This window comes from Electrophorus electricus, chromosome 9, assembly GCF_013358815.1.
Source record: "Electrophorus electricus isolate fEleEle1 chromosome 9, fEleEle1.pri, whole genome shotgun sequence".
Classification (NCBI taxonomy): Eukaryota; Metazoa; Chordata; class Actinopteri; order Gymnotiformes; family Gymnotidae; genus Electrophorus; species Electrophorus electricus.
Window position 1 is genome coordinate 18,794,307 of NC_049543.1, and position 17,262 is coordinate 18,811,568.

Sequence of the window (17,262 nt, forward strand, 5' to 3'; positions counted from 1 at the left end):
TTCGCGAGCATAAAGACGCGAAATGCTGAAAGTGAACCCGACAGCTCCACTCAGGATAAACAGAAGCGTGCTGCGCCGACGTCAGTGACTCCATAGTCATGCCTCTAGGAGTGTTTTACCTGTGAGAGATTTTGATACGCCTAAATATTTTTTGTCGGAATCTCACCGCCTCCAAAGGTAGGTTTATATTTATTTCCCACCTGAAAATCCTCCCGTGACGCAGTCCGTGATTTCAGTATAACTTTGTTCGCAGCGTTTTATATACTCACCTGTTTCACGATTTTAAAACTCTTAATTAGCTGTTTGTTTATGCAGTGTTTTCACACCTTTCTCTCGTGTCAAAACAGAGCAAAGACTTGTTTTTTTTTATTTCGGGTTTTTTTGTTGTTGTGTTACTTAATTTGAGATTAGAAATAACTGACTGAATCTTTTGTATCACTGACTGAATCTGAGTAACTTTTAGTGTGATTGTGAGATTTGTTCTTAATTTAGCTAAGGTGACAAACTCTTATTGAGAATTCCTGATCTCTGCAGCCTGCCGAGCTATTGGGCTACTAGTATGGACTTGAACCACTCGCCTGAAGCATTTTCTGCTACTCTACTTCACTGCAACGTTAGCTGGTTTTTGAGGAATCATTCTGTTTCGACAGACTTCATCGTCAGATCTGTATTTTCTGAGCTATGCCATTATTGATTTTATGCCGAAAGGCTTAAAATAACACCATCATATTATAAGATTGTATTGCTTTTTTTTCTACTCAAACCAAAACGTGTCAGTAAACCGCCTCCCGCTTTCAGCGCTTGCATATCCTCACGTTCTCAGCATCAGTCAGCTGTGTCTGGAGGTGAACCTGATGAGACATGTACAGCCCGACAGTGCCAAGAGCTAAGCTAGTGCTGTCAACAAAAAAGAAAGAAAGAAAGAAAGAAAGAAAGAAAGAAAGAAAGAAAGAAAGAAAGAAAATGTAAAAGTGGCCCTGCAGAAACATGTTTGTTCTTTGAAGTTTCCTTTTCTCATATTTGTAAATATTAGAGTTCCCTGTTATGAAGCGTTTACCAGAAGAGATAATGTTTACAAAATGCAAGTTATGTGTGGGAGCTTTCCCTAACATCAGGCTGAAAGGGAGGTATCTAATCCTGTTCACAGACTTGCTTGCTTTATTTTTAAAAGGTTTCTAAAATAAACAAGATGCTGGATAAATAAATAATCAAAAGATGCAGATACAAACAACTCATAATAAAGGAATGTCTTCAGGTGAGGTTTTAGAATAACAAGAAAGAAGGAAAGAAAACCAGTGAATATAAGTACTTAATTACACTTTTTGCCTTAATTGCTTTGTGAGTCCCAACCAGGCCAGGTGACAATCAAACAAATGTGATGACACACACTTTCTTTCCAACATGCACAAATAACATGCTATATAGTTATCTGAAAGTTCAGCCCAGAGATTGTGCTATCATTTTGGCAATTACTGGTTGGGACTTTATCACATGGAATTTTCAGCTTTAGGTTCTGTTTCTGATTGAACCATAAACTGGACAATGTGCAGTGTTCCATTTTGGATTTTGGTGACTGTAGATGATGAACATTTCTTTGGATTATTTTTAGCTTTTGCACTACACAGACTACATACGATTTGTGAAAATACTAGGTGTTGTAATAGGATCTTCAGTTTATCTAACTTGAGGTTTAGGTCAATAAGATGAAAACAATTTATAACTTATTGAGATGTAAATTTGAGTCATTTTACAGATAATCCATGGAGCTGTTTTGATTCTTGCACAGAAGTTTTAATATGCCAGAAATTTTCATATTAAACCAGAGAAATGCTGAACACAAGGGTGCTCAGTTTCTGTAAATGAAATTACTCAGTAGCCATCTTCAACTCCTAAAAACAGCATCCTGTTTTCATGCTTCTTTCTGAAATCAGTAGGGTGTTGAAATCACTAGGGTGTTGAAATCAGTGGGGTGCTGAAATCAGCTTGTGGTGTTAATACAGATCTGCATAAATCAAAGCAGCTTCCCCCCAAAAAACTTGTTACAGGTCCATTCATTGCTGCTGAAATGTTTAGTAACCTTTTTTATTGTGAGGTGTGCTTGAAATCAGACATATCACTATAATTGGTGCTACCTCAAAGCAACAGCAGAACTAACCAATAGTAGTTCAGCTTGCAACCAATAAAGCATGAAAATGTACATTGACTGGGCCCTCTTTGAACAAATTCACGCTCTGAAAATAAATCCTTTGGTCTACATTGGTGTACATTGTCTGCACACCCATATGCCACTCAAAAGACCAGATGAATGTTGCATGAATGACTTGCAGGTGCAACCATAGATTTTCACATCTGTCTTTGTGATGAGATGGGATAACATCCTGTTTCCCCTCTACCCAGCTCCTTATCTTATCAACAAAACATGAATTTGCCCTGTATGCCAATGGGGACACTTTTTGGTGCAGATCGCTGTAGGGTCTTGTCAAACACAACGGAAATGTTTCTTCCTTGTGCTGTGGGCAGTGGCATGCAGTAGGAGCACATTTCAAAAAGAAAAATCCAACTAGCCTGATTATGAAACTAGACCGTTTCTTTAAGTTTACAAGAGACTAATTGAAGTTGTGAAGTTCTGAAGTTGTTTACAAGAGACAAGTTTATCTATCATTAATTAAAATGTAATTATCACCATTTTTGCTTTTTAAATATAAAAATATATTAAATATTAAAATATCTAAATATAAAGGTTTATTTAATTACACATACACACAAACAGGTCATTTAGTCACATTAATCATTTCACTGCACTAGCATTCTTTTGTTTTTAATTGTTTTCTCCAATACAAACTCCTGCTTGCCACCAGCAAGGGAAGGTAAACTTTGACATTCCCTTTGGCATATTCTCTTAGTATCAGTTTCCGAGCTGTAGTTGGAGGGGAGCCCAGTATAGGTGAACACCAAGTGGGACTTTCAGCACAGATAATGACAGGTTTTTGGCACACACTTCAAGTAGTTTCCTTTTGCCACAGCATACTGGCCTGGCTCAGTGCTATCATTGCAGCAGTCTTTGTCTTCAAATACGCCATGCATATGTCTTGGCATGTTTTCTCTCTCTCTCACTCACTCTCTGTCTCCCTCACCCTCGTTCTCACTTGCTTGTCCACTCTCTCCCTCTCTCTGCTCCATTCTGTATGATTGAGAGGGAGACTGCAAAGTATACAAGAAAGATGGGCTTTTAATCTGATCTGGAAAATAGGCTGAATTTGGGGATACAATGTATTCAATAAGTAGCCCTTAAAATATTCTTGGCTTACCATTTTGTTTAGATGCACTTTTAGCACTGCAGTGCTTTTGATGTTTCGCATTTGTGTGTCTGTGTTTTTTTGGTTGTATATAAATCTCCTTAGGTGGCCAAATATTCATAGAGCAGTACTGCTATGTTTGTTGTTTCATCGCAATTCCTCCTGAACTGAAATTAAAACTGAACATTTGCACTTGGCTGACAATTGAGTTTTCGGTACTGCCTTTGACTGAAGCTATAAGATGTAAGATGCCCCAGCGAGTACTGAATCTGGCTTCTTTTTTGGTATACTTTATGGATTATCACTTCAATCCTCCTACTGGGCACCCAGAGAGCAGTAGTTGATCACAGCCATTATCTTTGTCTGTTACTGTCAGTGCACTCGCATCTAGCTTCCTATATATCAGCGGGTCCAACCTAAGCAGCTCCACCCCTCTGTGAATATCCGCGTGCGGGTAATGTCAGACAGCCGCACCCTGCTCCACTCTGGGTCACTGTCAGGTCATGTGATCAACCCCTTAATCATGCATGACCATCGGATGACCAGACTGAAACAGCTCAAGGGTCCGCCAGTGCTGAGGGTCCACAGGCATACCTCTCATAACTGAGATTACAGGGACATAATATGAGGGCTTGTATGCCAACACCCTGTTTCTCTCGCAAGATAATTAGCATCCTTGGTAGATATGGGCACAAAAAAAATTTACTCCGTTGTTTATCAAGTGTTTATCATCTGACACTGAATATATATCACTGAGAGAAATCCATTATTATTATTCAAGCAAAGCCAGAATTATGAAAGATGTAGGTGAGCTTTAAAAAAGTAAAATGTGAACAGGTAGATTTTGTTCAGAAGGATATCTAGATGTGCCAGTGTAACATGCAACATCTTTTTAGTTAAATATTATTTTTCTTAAACTTTTTACTATCTTAATTTTTTTTTTTTTTCTTTGCATAATTTTACTTCACTGGGAGGTTAGATTTCTCTCAAAGATAAACCTGATAAAGAGTTTTTTCCATGGCTGTTTTTGTTTAACAAGGGTGACCACAGTTCTGAAGGCCACTGTATATGTGTGTAGACTCTAACCTTCTATGGATATTTGGGAACAGGAGAATAATCCTAAATGAAGTAGAAAATGCCTTCAGGTAGAATGGTTGGTTTAAGGACTAACCATCTCACCCTGTATCGTTTGACTCTGCAGCAGAATACGCTGTATGTTTTTGTTGCAAGGAGCTGGATCGGGGTAGAATCATTGCTTTTGTAAACATATACAAAATGCTTTATTATCTTTAGGGCTGTATAGGCTTTGCAGACAGACCACTCTTACACAGTCTGACTTGTATGAATTTGTTTAGTTAAATATGTTTATGATGGATTATATTCTTCATACATGCCTAAATCATTACATACAGTGTAACTGCTATTTGATGATTAGTTCTTTTATTCAATAAAAGCTTGATTGAATGCAAGTAATAACTTTATACTTGCTTTGATCCATTTGGATACATTAGTGACTGTCACTGGTAATAATTAAACCCTATTCTTCCTCTAGGTATTAGCTAGAAAACAACTGACAGAACAAATTCCACCTTCTTTGCTCCTTCTTCATGATGGTCAGAGCATCTGTCATAACCATCTGTGTCGGTAGGGTCTTTGTTTTTGACTATCCATTCGTATATCTGTGCATTGCTTTGGCTGGGGGATTAATGATTTTGAGCAATAAAAGGAAAATGTGACAGTATATACACAGGTGCAATATGCTCAACATTGTGAGTAACATATAGATTAAAAAAATAGTGTAAATAGCTGTTCTTTTATTTGCTTGTTTCTAACACTGACACTGCCGGTTGTATTAACAGTTTTAGCAAATTTGTGCATTTATTTCCTTCTATAGCATTCCTTCTCATTTGTAGCAGTGAAGCTAAAACCAATGGAAAGAACAAGAAGCCAAAACAGGGTACATACAAGGACAGTACATGTTTATCAGATATTTATGGGTTTCATTTTCTCTTATGACTTATGTTGTCTCCTGTTCCTCAGTTGTGCCAGATATAGAGTGTGATGTGCGAGCAGGGAAGGTCAGCTATCCTGAGTTCATTGTTAAGTGTCCCGCCAGCTGCCGGGAGACCAACAGAGGGTATACGGGTCGGGGGTCTTCGCCCTCATATCCAGCATCTGCAATGCTGCCATCCACAGGTGAGCTTGTGTACTGCACCTAAAAATTCAAATCAGCCATATCAGCCATCATAACATACATAGTACTTTTGATTACATATACTGTGGTACTGTCATAGCAAATAAAGAATATATTCAAGGAGTATGGCTGTTGCTCAAAGTTGCATTTGCTTTTCCATGTCTTTATGATGTTGGATTGATGATTTTTTTTTTCATATCAGTTTCACCCTTACCCATCTAAACCAGTAGATCAGACAAGATGAGATTCTTGTATTTCCTGTGTATGAAGTTAAACTTATTCTCTGGCTGTTGCTTTCCAGTGGGGTAATTACTAATGAAGGGGGGAAGGTGATCGTGAAGAAGATGGCAGGACAAGCAGAATATAAGGGCAGCTTGGCTAACGGCATCCGATCCCTGTCCCTCCCCAACTGGAGAGAGTCTTTCACAGTCTCGGGTAACATAACTCTCAATTTAAGAACTAGAAAAGATGTCTGAGGACAGTTGGCCTACTCAAACTCAGATGGCACCCCTTCTTTGCTTGGTTCGAACTTTCTCGCTAAACTGAGGGTATGAGAGGACTTTGATGTTTCTGGTCCTATTTCAGTCGGCAAGCCAAAGAAGGGCGTCATCTACCCGTCCACTTTAGACTACGCTTCTTCCAAACCCGCCACAGTAAAAACAGGTGAGGGATCATGTTTTGGTTCAGCTTGCATAATGATTTGCATACTCAAAGTCATACATAACTGCAGTCCATTTAAAAAGTAAATTTACAGATCTATGACTGTAGAACAGAATTTTTTGATTGTATGCATAAAATGCAGATTGATTTCAGATGCCTTGCGTTTTAGAACGCTACACGTCGTTGTAAGCCTGAAGGCCTTAGCAAGTGTGTGGAAATGAGACACGAACCCCTTGTGAATATCAAGGACAGTCCTCTCTAAACAACTCTGCAGTATGCTCAGGGCAGTAGTAGACTTTTACACCTGAACATCATGCAGTGTAGTGTCCAAGGCAATGACAAAATAGGAGGCTGCGTTTTGTACAGGGAGAAAGCCCTGTCGACTGTGTTAAAGTAGCTGATGAATCTCTGCCTTGCGCTGTCTTGGCCCAGCAGTGCTGGAATGCATTTAAACACTGCTCTTACTGTAAAGGTTTCCACCCCCCTCACCCCTCTGTCTCCCTCAAGGTCAGAAGGAAGCCAAAGCCCTGCCAGCCTCCACCATGTTGCCAACCACGGCAGTCCCTGATTCAACCACAACAGCCACAACGGAGCCAACCACCACCATGACAACCACGACCCTGCCCACAACCATTTCCCTGACCACGCCCACCACGACCACAGCTAAGCCGAGGGCTGCAGTTCATAAAGTCAGAGATGCAGGTGCACTTGGCTGTCTCTTTGTCACGCGCACACACACACGTGCACACACACAGATACGCATACAAACACACACACACAGACAAACACATGATCTTCACAGACCTAGGCTTGCAAACACAAAATGTGGAGCCTTATGAACTTTTTGTCAAATGGATTGGTCATTCATATGGTGATGAATTGTTATTATTCATGTGAGCGTCAAAAGTTTTAGCTGTTTCCATCAGTAATAACAATCCCAGATCCATTTGTAGCAAGGTACAGTATACAAGTTCTCCATTAAACCATTCAGAAATGATAACTGCATAGAAAATGCATGTGCTTACATCTTGGAATGGATGTCCATTATCAGTAATAGTTTTGATGATCACTGGATTAAAGTGGCCTTTCTTTTTATTTGGTCATAAATTGTACATAATGGAAGTCAGTGCCTCTCTCTCTCTCTCTCTCTCTCTCTCTCTCTCTCTCTCTCTCTCTCTCTCTCTCTCTCTCTCTCTCTCTCTCACTCACTTTGTTTAGCTTAGTTGCCTCTAAAGCGTCCCCCTCTCTCTCTAATCCAGGCAGCAGTTACCCATACTTTGCCTCTTTGGCTGACGCAGCCAGTGCACGTAAGTCCAGTAGGCATGATAGAGAGATTTAATAGCAAGTGTCTGGTCATTCTGGGTCTTCTGGGCTTCGGTGTTCTTCATTCTTCTGTATGATGGTAAAACGTACTTTCTGCATGCATGTCAGGAATAAACCATGCTTTCATCCCAAATTCTTTCATAGCAAAGCAATAAAAGCCTTTTAGATCTTTTTATTTGTAAAGTAAATCTGTGAATGCTGGAAGACTTGTAATTATGCAGGCCATCAGTGTGATGTGGTTTTCTGCTAGCCTCTATTTTCATGAATGACATTCAGTGATTCTGTGATATTTTATTACTGCAAACAACTTCAAAAGAAGCTACATCTTTGTAAATTGCATAGTCATTTAATAGATTTCCTGTGCCCGATTTGTTGGTCTAAAATGACCGGAAAGGACAGAAACCGGCGATAAATTAAGAAAGGTTCAGAATTAACGATGATATTGCAGCAGTCCAGTATTACCTGACTGCACATATTAAATGACTCAAATCGTTCTGTCCTGACGTTGGCTATAGGTCAGACACAGAATCGCCAAGGGAAGGCTCTTCCTCAAGGTACGTTGCTCTTTGGTGTTTTCTGTGTCTGCCTGGTAATGCACTGCCATCTTAAGAATCTGAATGTTGCATTTCTCCAAAGCATTCAGGGGTGGTCCTCCCTATGCTGGTAGATTTCCCCCCCGCATCAACCCAGGTAAACCATATTTCTCAATTTCCTGAAAGCGTCCTGTGTGTTAAGGGAAAAGCTATATTAACTACTTCAACACGGCTAACGACAAATGGCCATTAGTGGTCACCAATTAGCAAGAGCTTATTTGCATAATGCTAATTAGTGGCTAATGTTGGTAGCATTTTTGACTGAACTATTCCTTTAAAGAAATGCTTTTTTTCATCAAAAAAAAAAAAGCAAAAGTAACTACGAGTTTGTGAAAGGTAAGATTTGCAATGGCTGCTGACTCATTTTGTTTTACTAAAAGCACCACTGACACACCTGTTGAAGTATTCTATTAAAACCAAATCATCATCTCTTCTCTGTCTCCATAACTTGCTTAATGTGTCTGTTTATTACATATAAACAGCCGTGTAGTTTGGAACGACCATCTCCACAAGCAGCAGCCAGCCCTGAGTTGGCCTGTGTTACCTTCTACCTCACATGCCTTCATTTATTTTTTTCTTTCCCATTCCCCCAAGTACCACACCATTTCCTATGTGAAGGATCCAAAGCCTCATGTTTAAAAATGTTTCAGCGCCAGTCCAACACATCCCGTGGAGCTGCAAAATATACAAAGCAATGAAAGGACACTCACAAACACTGCCCACCTCTGACTGGATTATTTGCTTGCTTTTAAAGCCAACTAATTAAACAAACAAATAAGGACCATAGAAATGCTTTGTGTGTGTGTGTGTGTGCTCTGATTTTATCATCACATTTGAATAATTACAGTATTTATAGCTAATTCTTCTGTTTCTTTATCATTCAGCATTTTGTTTAAATCCTGCTATATAAGCTCTTTGATGTCTGGGAACATGTTGTAAATGTCACATTAAAAGTTATTTGTGCTAATTACTAACCCAAGTTTTTAATGTTATTTAATAGCAAAGGAGTTATTGCTGCTGTTGATACTAAGTTTGTGTGCTGTGTCCTTGATTATAGGGGCACGCAAGACAGAGACAGGCACCACAGTCAAAAGGCAACCATTACCCCCGTCTACATCAGGTTAGAAACCCTGACATGCATTCTAGTTACATACTGCAGCTCAAGTATGTCAGACACTAGTCCTAGAGGGCCACAGTTTGGTTTACTCTCTCTGATCAAACACACCCAGTAAAACTTATCAACTCATTGACATGCCCTACATGAGAGGAACTGGGTTTAAAGGAGCAAGAGTAGCACTTAAATCTGCATTTTTGTAACTGAGTAAGGACTGAGTAAAACTCCCAGACTATGTCTGCTCTGTATTCATTTTCTACCAACCACTGAAAGTTGGATTAGTGCATTTGGAGCATGTAAGTATGTTGACTGACTGTTATCTTAAATCAGTCAAATTCATGGTGAATCAGGTAACCACATTGACACAGGAAGGGTGACTGGAGGGAAGTTACAGTTGTAAGTCACAGTCCTTCTGGAATCTTCTTCACTCTGTACATTTATTTTCTATCCCGCTGCCTTCCCCTTCTGTGATACCTTTCAAACTGGCCTGGAATGCCTCTCTGAAGTTCTCTTATTTTCATTCTTTGTTTTAAGACACAGGGAGTGAAAACAGAGGAAACGCTTAGAGCACTTAGATGCCGCTGAGTGTCTCTCTGCATGTCTGCTAGTGTGATCCTACTGATCCTTCATTGCCCTCACCCTCAAAGCAAACAGCTGCCGCATTTGCCATGAATCTCTCTTTCTTCTTCCCATCCCCTTCGTCTTCCTCTGTTCACTCTGCCCCTGTCTGCTTCACGTTGTCATGCAGCTTTCTCTCGAGTCCAGTCTGAGAGGAACCAGCATGTGGGCCACTCCAATCCTAGTAAGTATTTGCCACCCCCTGTGCGTCCGTGTGCATGCTTGTGGACAAAGACTGAACATCAAACAACACGTGCCAATTTTCATGGTTATCTAACAAATAAGTTATTGTTAAACTACATAAGCATAGGCAGTAATGACAGGATTGTAAAAAAAATCTCCCATTTTTCATTTTTCAAAGGAGTTTGCAATGAATGTTCTCTCTGTGAGTTTGTGCTGGACAGGGTTCCTGGCTACTCACTTGTCTGCCTTTAGCCAAAACTGCTTAAAGGGATACTGTTTATTCAACAGTAAACTTTTATTAAAGTTATTAATAAAAAATGACAACTAGTAAGGATATTTGAAGAAGTTAATGGTAACTGCTTTATTGCTAGCTTTCTTTTACTATTACCTTTCATTTGTTGCATTTTTGGGTGATGGATTCTTTTTGGATGCATACAGATTTGAAATCAGTTGTCTACATAATGTGCTGTGCAGTCAACATTATTGCACACGATTTCCTCAAGAATGTTATATGGATGTCAGACTGAGAATTACCTTTTATTGGGTCAATAATATAATTTTTAACACATGGTTAGCTAAATTACAATTAAACTACTACTAAAAACGATTATTAAAGTAGTTAAAAGTAATATTGCATATCAAAGATAATTCTTTAATCTTAATGTAGTTGTGTATCTGAAATTGAACATTATGTGGTAGCACTTGGGGTAGTCATTTTAATTAGCAATGTTCCGAAAAAGGTCTTACTATCCTCAATGATCTTTTGAACAAGTTGTTAAATGATATCGCATGCGGCTCTTTTAAATTGAAACATCATGTGAGGGCCAGCATCTGGAAGACCTCCACATGCTTTGAGAACTTAAAGAAACTTGGGCTGTTTGAGTAGGCTCTTCTCTGCAGTGAACTCTGACATTCAATGCCGAGAAGTCTCCACAGCTCATTTTAGATGTAGTGGTGTAACCAAGAGGACAGGGAAGCAGACCAGCAATCGGTGGCTTCTCCGCACCTCATAATTTCAGAAAATGGCTGCAAGAATGAGCGCAAAGCAAGAAACTTAGAGACCTTCAAGGATCTGGCTCTCAAAGTATGTCAGGGTGCTTTTGAGGATGCCCTCCGCTAATGACGCATTTGGAGGATTCCTCGTGCCCTTCGGCCCATGCCTTCGGGTCACGCTTACCCCGAGCCGCCTGTCTTTTAGTGTTGTTCAGGCTCGGTCATAGCAGCTTAAAATGCACTCTCACATGCTCCACAGAAGAGGGGCAAGCCATTAAACTGCTGCATTAAACTGGTTGGGGAGTGGATGGTCAGGGGTTGGGGGATGGTGCTTTGGGAGGCGCCAGGAAGGAAGCTTGGTAATGCGTGGAAGCCTTGCATCCTGCAGGGCTGAGTGTGCCGCTTTGTGGTACCTCGCCGGCCTACAACTATACCACGCGGCTTACTGCGAAGTCATTAAACTGCAGCCCTCGAAGTCGTTGATCCACCAATGCGCGGAACTCCCTGGATACTGTTGCTTTAGCCCTCTGCTGTACTAGCTCTGGGCCCCGGAGAGAGTGTGGAAGGATTAGTTTGGTGGGGGTTTTTGCTGTCAGGACAGGATGACAGGATGTTGTTGGGGCTGAATAATTATGACTAAGCCTGGATGCATGTTGACTGTGACTGTTGTGATGGCATCTTGCATATCAAAATGTAATAGCATCTCACAAGTGTTCTTCATTAAAATGCATGGCTTTACTAATGACATTTGGGTATTAGGTTTCACAGTTGTTCTTCATTAAAATGCTAGGCCTTACTAGAGATGACTCAAACTCTCTGGGGCTGACACATTGTAATCTCCATATACAGCTTTTGCTAGGAGGGAGTGGCCACACCCAGCCTATGCACGACCTGACTGGTCACATATGCCCAGGACACCCACAGGTATCTCACATGATACAACAAATTAAGGATTTCATCTTTATTTTATATAACCCTTCATTAAATGTCATTCAGTCACAAGTCATATGTCATCATAATAAACTTCTAAAACCAAGCCTTTACCCACCCTTACTGACAATGCCACAAAAAAAGTCATGCTGCTTATCCTTTGTGTTCAGATATTAGTAACTCTGAGCTAGACTCAGGCTACACATGGACTGATGTTGACACTGGCGATTCCACAGGTAAGACCTACAAACTCAAAGATTCACATGCACTCTGCTGGGAGAGAAGAGTGGGAAAAAACCTAAATGTGTCAGCCTGCATGTGGTTGAACCAACATGCAAAGCATATGACGCCTCCGTAATGTTTGGTCCATACTTATATGGCAAACGTAGCTACGCCATCTGTTGCTTGTTTGCATCTGCTGTGCCCTGTTCAATCATGCTGTCATGTCAATATGTCATGTCAGTAGCCCATGCCAATGCTATCAATATGACATTTATAGTGTTTGCATGTATATATGGTGTTGCTATGTCCTAAGCTGTATGGGCTATTTTTATTGTCCATGAGAAAACATCAACCAGTGGAATTGAATTTGCGATTGGTTGATTGTTTACTTGGACAATATGTGCATTTGTTTCTAACAATGCACCAGGCTGACCTAACTGCATCTGAAATTCTGGGCTCCTTCCTTGCAGCTGCAGACCCGAGACCAGATATTTCAGAATATGAGCGCTGGTATTATAACTTTGGACAGTACTGTAAGTGGTCTTTTTTTACACCTAAAGAATACTGAAATGTGCTCGAAATGCTGCGGGATAGTGTATGATATCCCTGAGCATAAACATTTAGTTGGAAGGTTTGCTTTGAACATGATTGACACTGGTGTGACTTTTCTGGGCTTTTTGGTTGCTGGATCATCAAGCTTTTATGGACTCAAGCAGCGAAATGTCTAATTTTGTTTTATTGTATCCAGATGCATAACAAGTCCAAGCTACACGTGTTTAAACTTGTCCTAAGACCTTAAACCAGAGTGGGAACATCGAGTGCACCGGCCATTAATTGAATCGTCTATGAATCCTCAGGAAGACAGTGTGACGCTAAAGACTAATTTTAAATCTATCATAAGCAATCAAGATACAAATCATAAGTTTACAGAAACCATGGGAGGGCCATGGACAAGACACCAAATGGCATCCATAAGGCCCCTCAGCATTTAGCGATTCAGAATTACAGGGTGATGAGTATGGCCTCAGCCACAGAGGGTCTGGTTTTGGAATGGCAAAAGCTGACACTGTTCTCGTGCACGCACACACCCCAATACGAATAAAAAAACTTCTACTCAAGATGGGCAGAGTCCCCACCCATGCTCTTGTGGTAGGTGGATATTTTCTTGGGTTTTGTGAGTGATCTGTTTTCTGTATTTCTTGTGCTCACTCGGCTATTCTCAGCTCCTCGGCTGGCGGAGGAGGACGGAGGGCGCAAGCTGTTCCCTAAAAATGACCACACCAGAGGTACGTGCTTGGACATGTGTGAGACATCTGTGCAACTTGTGAGCAAAGGTGCACAACATGAAGGACCATCCAACAAACAGAGAAATGCAAATACATGTAGAAATGCAACTTGATACAAATTACAATTACTTCAATATATGTTTCATTATAAGATTACAATACGTTACTGTATTTTTTATTCAGATACATTTGTAATTCAGTTATAGCAAAATACATTGGAAAATTTTGGAAAAATGTAAAATGCTATTTACAATAGACTGTCAGTGTGCCAAACAGTTCACCTAGGCACACTGACTTACTAGAGGCATGGGACTGAGTAAGTTGCCAGGGGTGCCAGGAGACTGTGTACAAACCAACATCATCATATCACTCTGTTAAACTGTTGTGCATTTCTGCTCTTTCACACATGGCAGGCAGATAATTAAATTACTGCATAGCTGAGTCAATAGGATGCTTTGGGTAAAGACTACTGGAAATTAGCTTGCATGTAATAGTATATAATGATAAAGGTGTTTAGGGGTAGCTTGAGCTTATTGCATAGACCATAATGCAGTGATTTAAAGGAGGCCCTCTTGCAAAGTTCAGAGTTCTGTCCAACCAACATGTGGTTCTGTCCAGTGAGCATGCAGCTCCATCCAGTCAGCATGTCGTTCTGTCCAATGAGCATGTGGCTCCATCCAACCAGCATGTGGTTCTGTCCAATGAGCATGCGGCTCAATTCAACCGGCGTACGGTTCCGTCCAACCAGCATGAGGTTATGTCCAACCAATGTGCGTCTCCGTCCAACCAACATGTGGCCCTTCTCAGTTTGATGCCTTCTTTACATTAGTCATTTGCTGGGTTCAAAGTGACTCCTGCTGTATTTTATGGATGAGTTATGGCCTTTGAGTGAAAAAAAACCTTTCTACACCCACATTTACACACCATAACCCAATTCCATATGCTTGGCCTCCTGCACCATCAGCAGCAGGTATTGTATCACAGAATAATGTGTACAGTCATCTTATTTGCTGAATAGAATTGCTAAAACTGTCACAGACTTCACAGTGTTTTATATCCAGTAGTCAATTTTGCCTTGCAGGCCTTCATGGAATATGTCAAACTATTGTTTATTACATCATCTGTCATATCCACCTATACAAACACACACATGCGAACACTCTCACACTCACACACACACTGCATGCAGTTGCTCTTGCTTCGCTGTTCAGTGCAGTGATGTAGTGATGTGTGATGTTGCTGTCGCAGTGGAGCCAGTGGAGCCGTGGAAGACAGAAATGAACCCTTTTGACTCAGGTGAGTTGACTCACTTCAGTTCTCTCTCCCTCCCTCTCTAAGCTGCTTGCACCATTTACCCTTGGAAAGAGCTGAGGATGAGACCTGGGATGCACACTTAGATTTTGTTCCAAAACATCATGTAACTTAGTTTGTTACTAAGTAGAATTCTAAGTAGATTTCTCATTTTAAATAAGTCCCAAGTTTAAGCTTCTCCTGCTTGACTGAAATGAGTGAACTGACACAAATACAGATGTGCTATATCAGTAATACATACTGCTGTATGGGCGATATGAACCCAACATACAGGCAGACGACGGCCTGAAATTTTATCTTCTTCCTCCTCCTCTTCTTCTTACTCAGGCTTCGGCACCCGAGAGCAGGACTCCTTACCCCAAGCTCCAGAGGCTGTATTTCAGGGAGACCCAAGTAGGTTTGCTGTTATTTTCTCTATACCTAAACTCCTGTTTCTCTGTTTGCACACTTGCAAACTTGCATACTCCAAGTGCCTTTCTTTTCCACTGAGTTTCCAATGAATGCAGCAAAATCTCTGAGTGTAGATGGCATATACCTCTCACTGCAGACTGCAAAGTGGACATTGCCTTCCTAATGGATGGCAGCTGGAGCATTGGCAAGCGTCGCTTTAAGATCCAGAAAGACTTCCTTATGGAGGTTTCCCAGGTGCTCAGCGTGGGCATGGCAGGTCCTATGATGGGCATCATCCAATATGGGTAACTCCACCTCAGCTTCTCCTGTGATGCAGTGATTCTGAGCATTTATTCAGAGAGAACATGGCGGAGATTACGGAAAGTCTTTTAGGGCATCCATAGCTTTTATTAATTTTTTTTCTCTCCTGTGCACTAAAGCGATGACCCTGTGACTGAGTTCAGCCTGCGTCAGTTCTCCAGTTCCAAAGACCTGAAACTGGCAATTGACAAGATCGTCCAGAAGGGGGGGCTCTCGAATGTGGGTGAGTGGGCTGCCCCCCTAAACCAGCCCTAATCCCACAGAACCTGTAGCCTGTGCCTCCTGACCCAGGACTGGAGTTTGACAAATCTCACTTTGTCACCTTCAACTGAGCCAGATTATTTGCTTTCACTGTTGAGTGACTCCCTTCTTTTTAATCTAATTCCCCATTGCCTTTGGAAATCGCAGCTGATCATCAGCCGCAGACCTTTGAGGGCAACTCCTAGTATAAACATTGATAAGATAATCGAGCACAAGCAAAAATTTATTTAGCTTTCTCTCCGCTTTCATGGGAAGTTTGTGATGCCAGATGTGTATTCAGATGAAGCCTCAATGAAGTAGATGTTTTTCTACATGCAGCAGTTGCTCATTGTGAAAGCAAAAATTATCACATGGTTTCACTGCCTTTTGCCATACTTACACATTCAAGGCTTAAATTAAATCTAAAAGTGAAGTGGTATCTGGCAGAGAAATTACAGGGCCACTGTCCCGCACTGGTGATTTTGCTTAAGTTAAGTAAGTAAATGCCTGAGGATTTATCTATAAAGGGGGTTGGATTTGGCAAAGCTTTTTAGATGGTATGTCTGCCTCATTGCTTAATATCTTCAGATTACTCAGATTGCCATTTGATGGCTAACCCCTTCCATGAAAATTGGAAGCTCCAGTGTTGCATGCTGTTTATGCATGGCATACAGAAAGGTTTATTTCATGGCCAAAGTTCCCGAATGCAGACAAATAGACATTCTTAACCAAAAGCTTTACTGACATGGTAACATGCCTTTAGCATCAATAAACTCTTCATGTCCTTTATTAATTATAATTCTTGCTTAGTATGATTTTTAACAAATGTCATGATGTGCCTGAATTTTGCTCGTATTTGGTTTCTAAACAGTTAATTAGTTTTCCAGTGGTGTTACTGGAAAGCAAAGAAGAGGCAGACGCTGGCAAACAAAAACAGTGCCACGTCTGACAGAGAGATTTGTGTTCAGGCGCGGCCAGTCCCGGAGAAATAGGGCCGGTGTGTTCTGACCGCCACCTTTTCTGCCCTCTTGTGGCTGTTTAGGGAAAGCCCTCTCCTACATCAACAAGCACTACTTCAGCGATTCAAACGGCAACCGAGGGGGGGCGCCAAACGTAGCAGTTATCTTGGTGGACGGCTGGCCCACCGACAAGGTAGAGGAGGCCTCGCGATTGGCGAGGGAGTCGGGCATCAACATTTTCTTTGTCACCATAGAGGGTCCAGATGATAATGAGAAACAAAATGTGGTGGAGCCCAACTTTGTGGACAAGGTAATTCGCAAAGAGGTTTGAGTTGCCTAAACCAGAAATCAAAAGTAATATATGGCATACATTGGGTTGACACGGTTATAATAAATATAATTTCCATCACATTAATTGCAGGTTTTCATCAGCTGAAGCTCTCAAACGTAAATGTTTAATGTTCCAAGCGTCAAATTAAAATTCATTTATTAAGCAAAATGTATGGTGCACCTCATTGTAATGTAAGTTCTCGTAGATTTGCATGTGGTTGAATGAGCTCGTGGCTCTTCCTTTGCGCAGACTAAAACAGTGTTATAAGATTAGGGAGTACCCAGTGACCGTAACGTCC

The 17,262-nt window shown here is 41.0% G+C and overlaps 2 protein-coding genes across 2 annotated transcripts in view; one reads left to right on the plus strand and one right to left on the minus strand.

Annotated features, from left to right (window-relative positions):
* Positions 1-17,262, plus strand: part of vit (vitrin) — a 19,496-nt gene continuing 2,234 nt past the window's right edge. Inside the window, 22 exon segments of the mRNA XM_027024963.2 lie at positions 1-177; positions 4,849-4,940; positions 5,191-5,253; positions 5,337-5,420; positions 5,423-5,492; positions 5,792-5,925; positions 6,076-6,153; positions 6,658-6,852; positions 7,410-7,457; positions 7,989-8,027; positions 8,110-8,163; positions 9,124-9,186; positions 9,929-9,982; positions 11,824-11,898; positions 12,075-12,140; positions 12,597-12,659; positions 13,350-13,412; positions 14,661-14,708; positions 15,051-15,116; positions 15,271-15,418; positions 15,554-15,657; positions 16,717-16,943. Coding sequence (XP_026880764.2) covers positions 4,904-4,940; positions 5,191-5,253; positions 5,337-5,420; positions 5,423-5,492; positions 5,792-5,925; positions 6,076-6,153; positions 6,658-6,852; positions 7,410-7,457; positions 7,989-8,027; positions 8,110-8,163; positions 9,124-9,186; positions 9,929-9,982; positions 11,824-11,898; positions 12,075-12,140; positions 12,597-12,659; positions 13,350-13,412; positions 14,661-14,708; positions 15,051-15,116; positions 15,271-15,418; positions 15,554-15,657; positions 16,717-16,943 — 1,779 coding nt within the window. The 5' untranslated portion in view covers positions 1-177; positions 4,849-4,903.
* LOC113586664 (zinc finger and BTB domain-containing protein 43-like) overlaps positions 5,342-17,262 on the minus strand; it is a 24,980-nt gene continuing 13,059 nt past the window's right edge. The window contains exon 3 of the mRNA XM_035529631.1: positions 5,342-5,511. Within this exon, the coding sequence (XP_035385524.1) occupies positions 5,459-5,511 (53 nt within the window). The 3' untranslated portion in view covers positions 5,342-5,458. The remainder of the gene's footprint in view (positions 5,512-17,262) is intronic.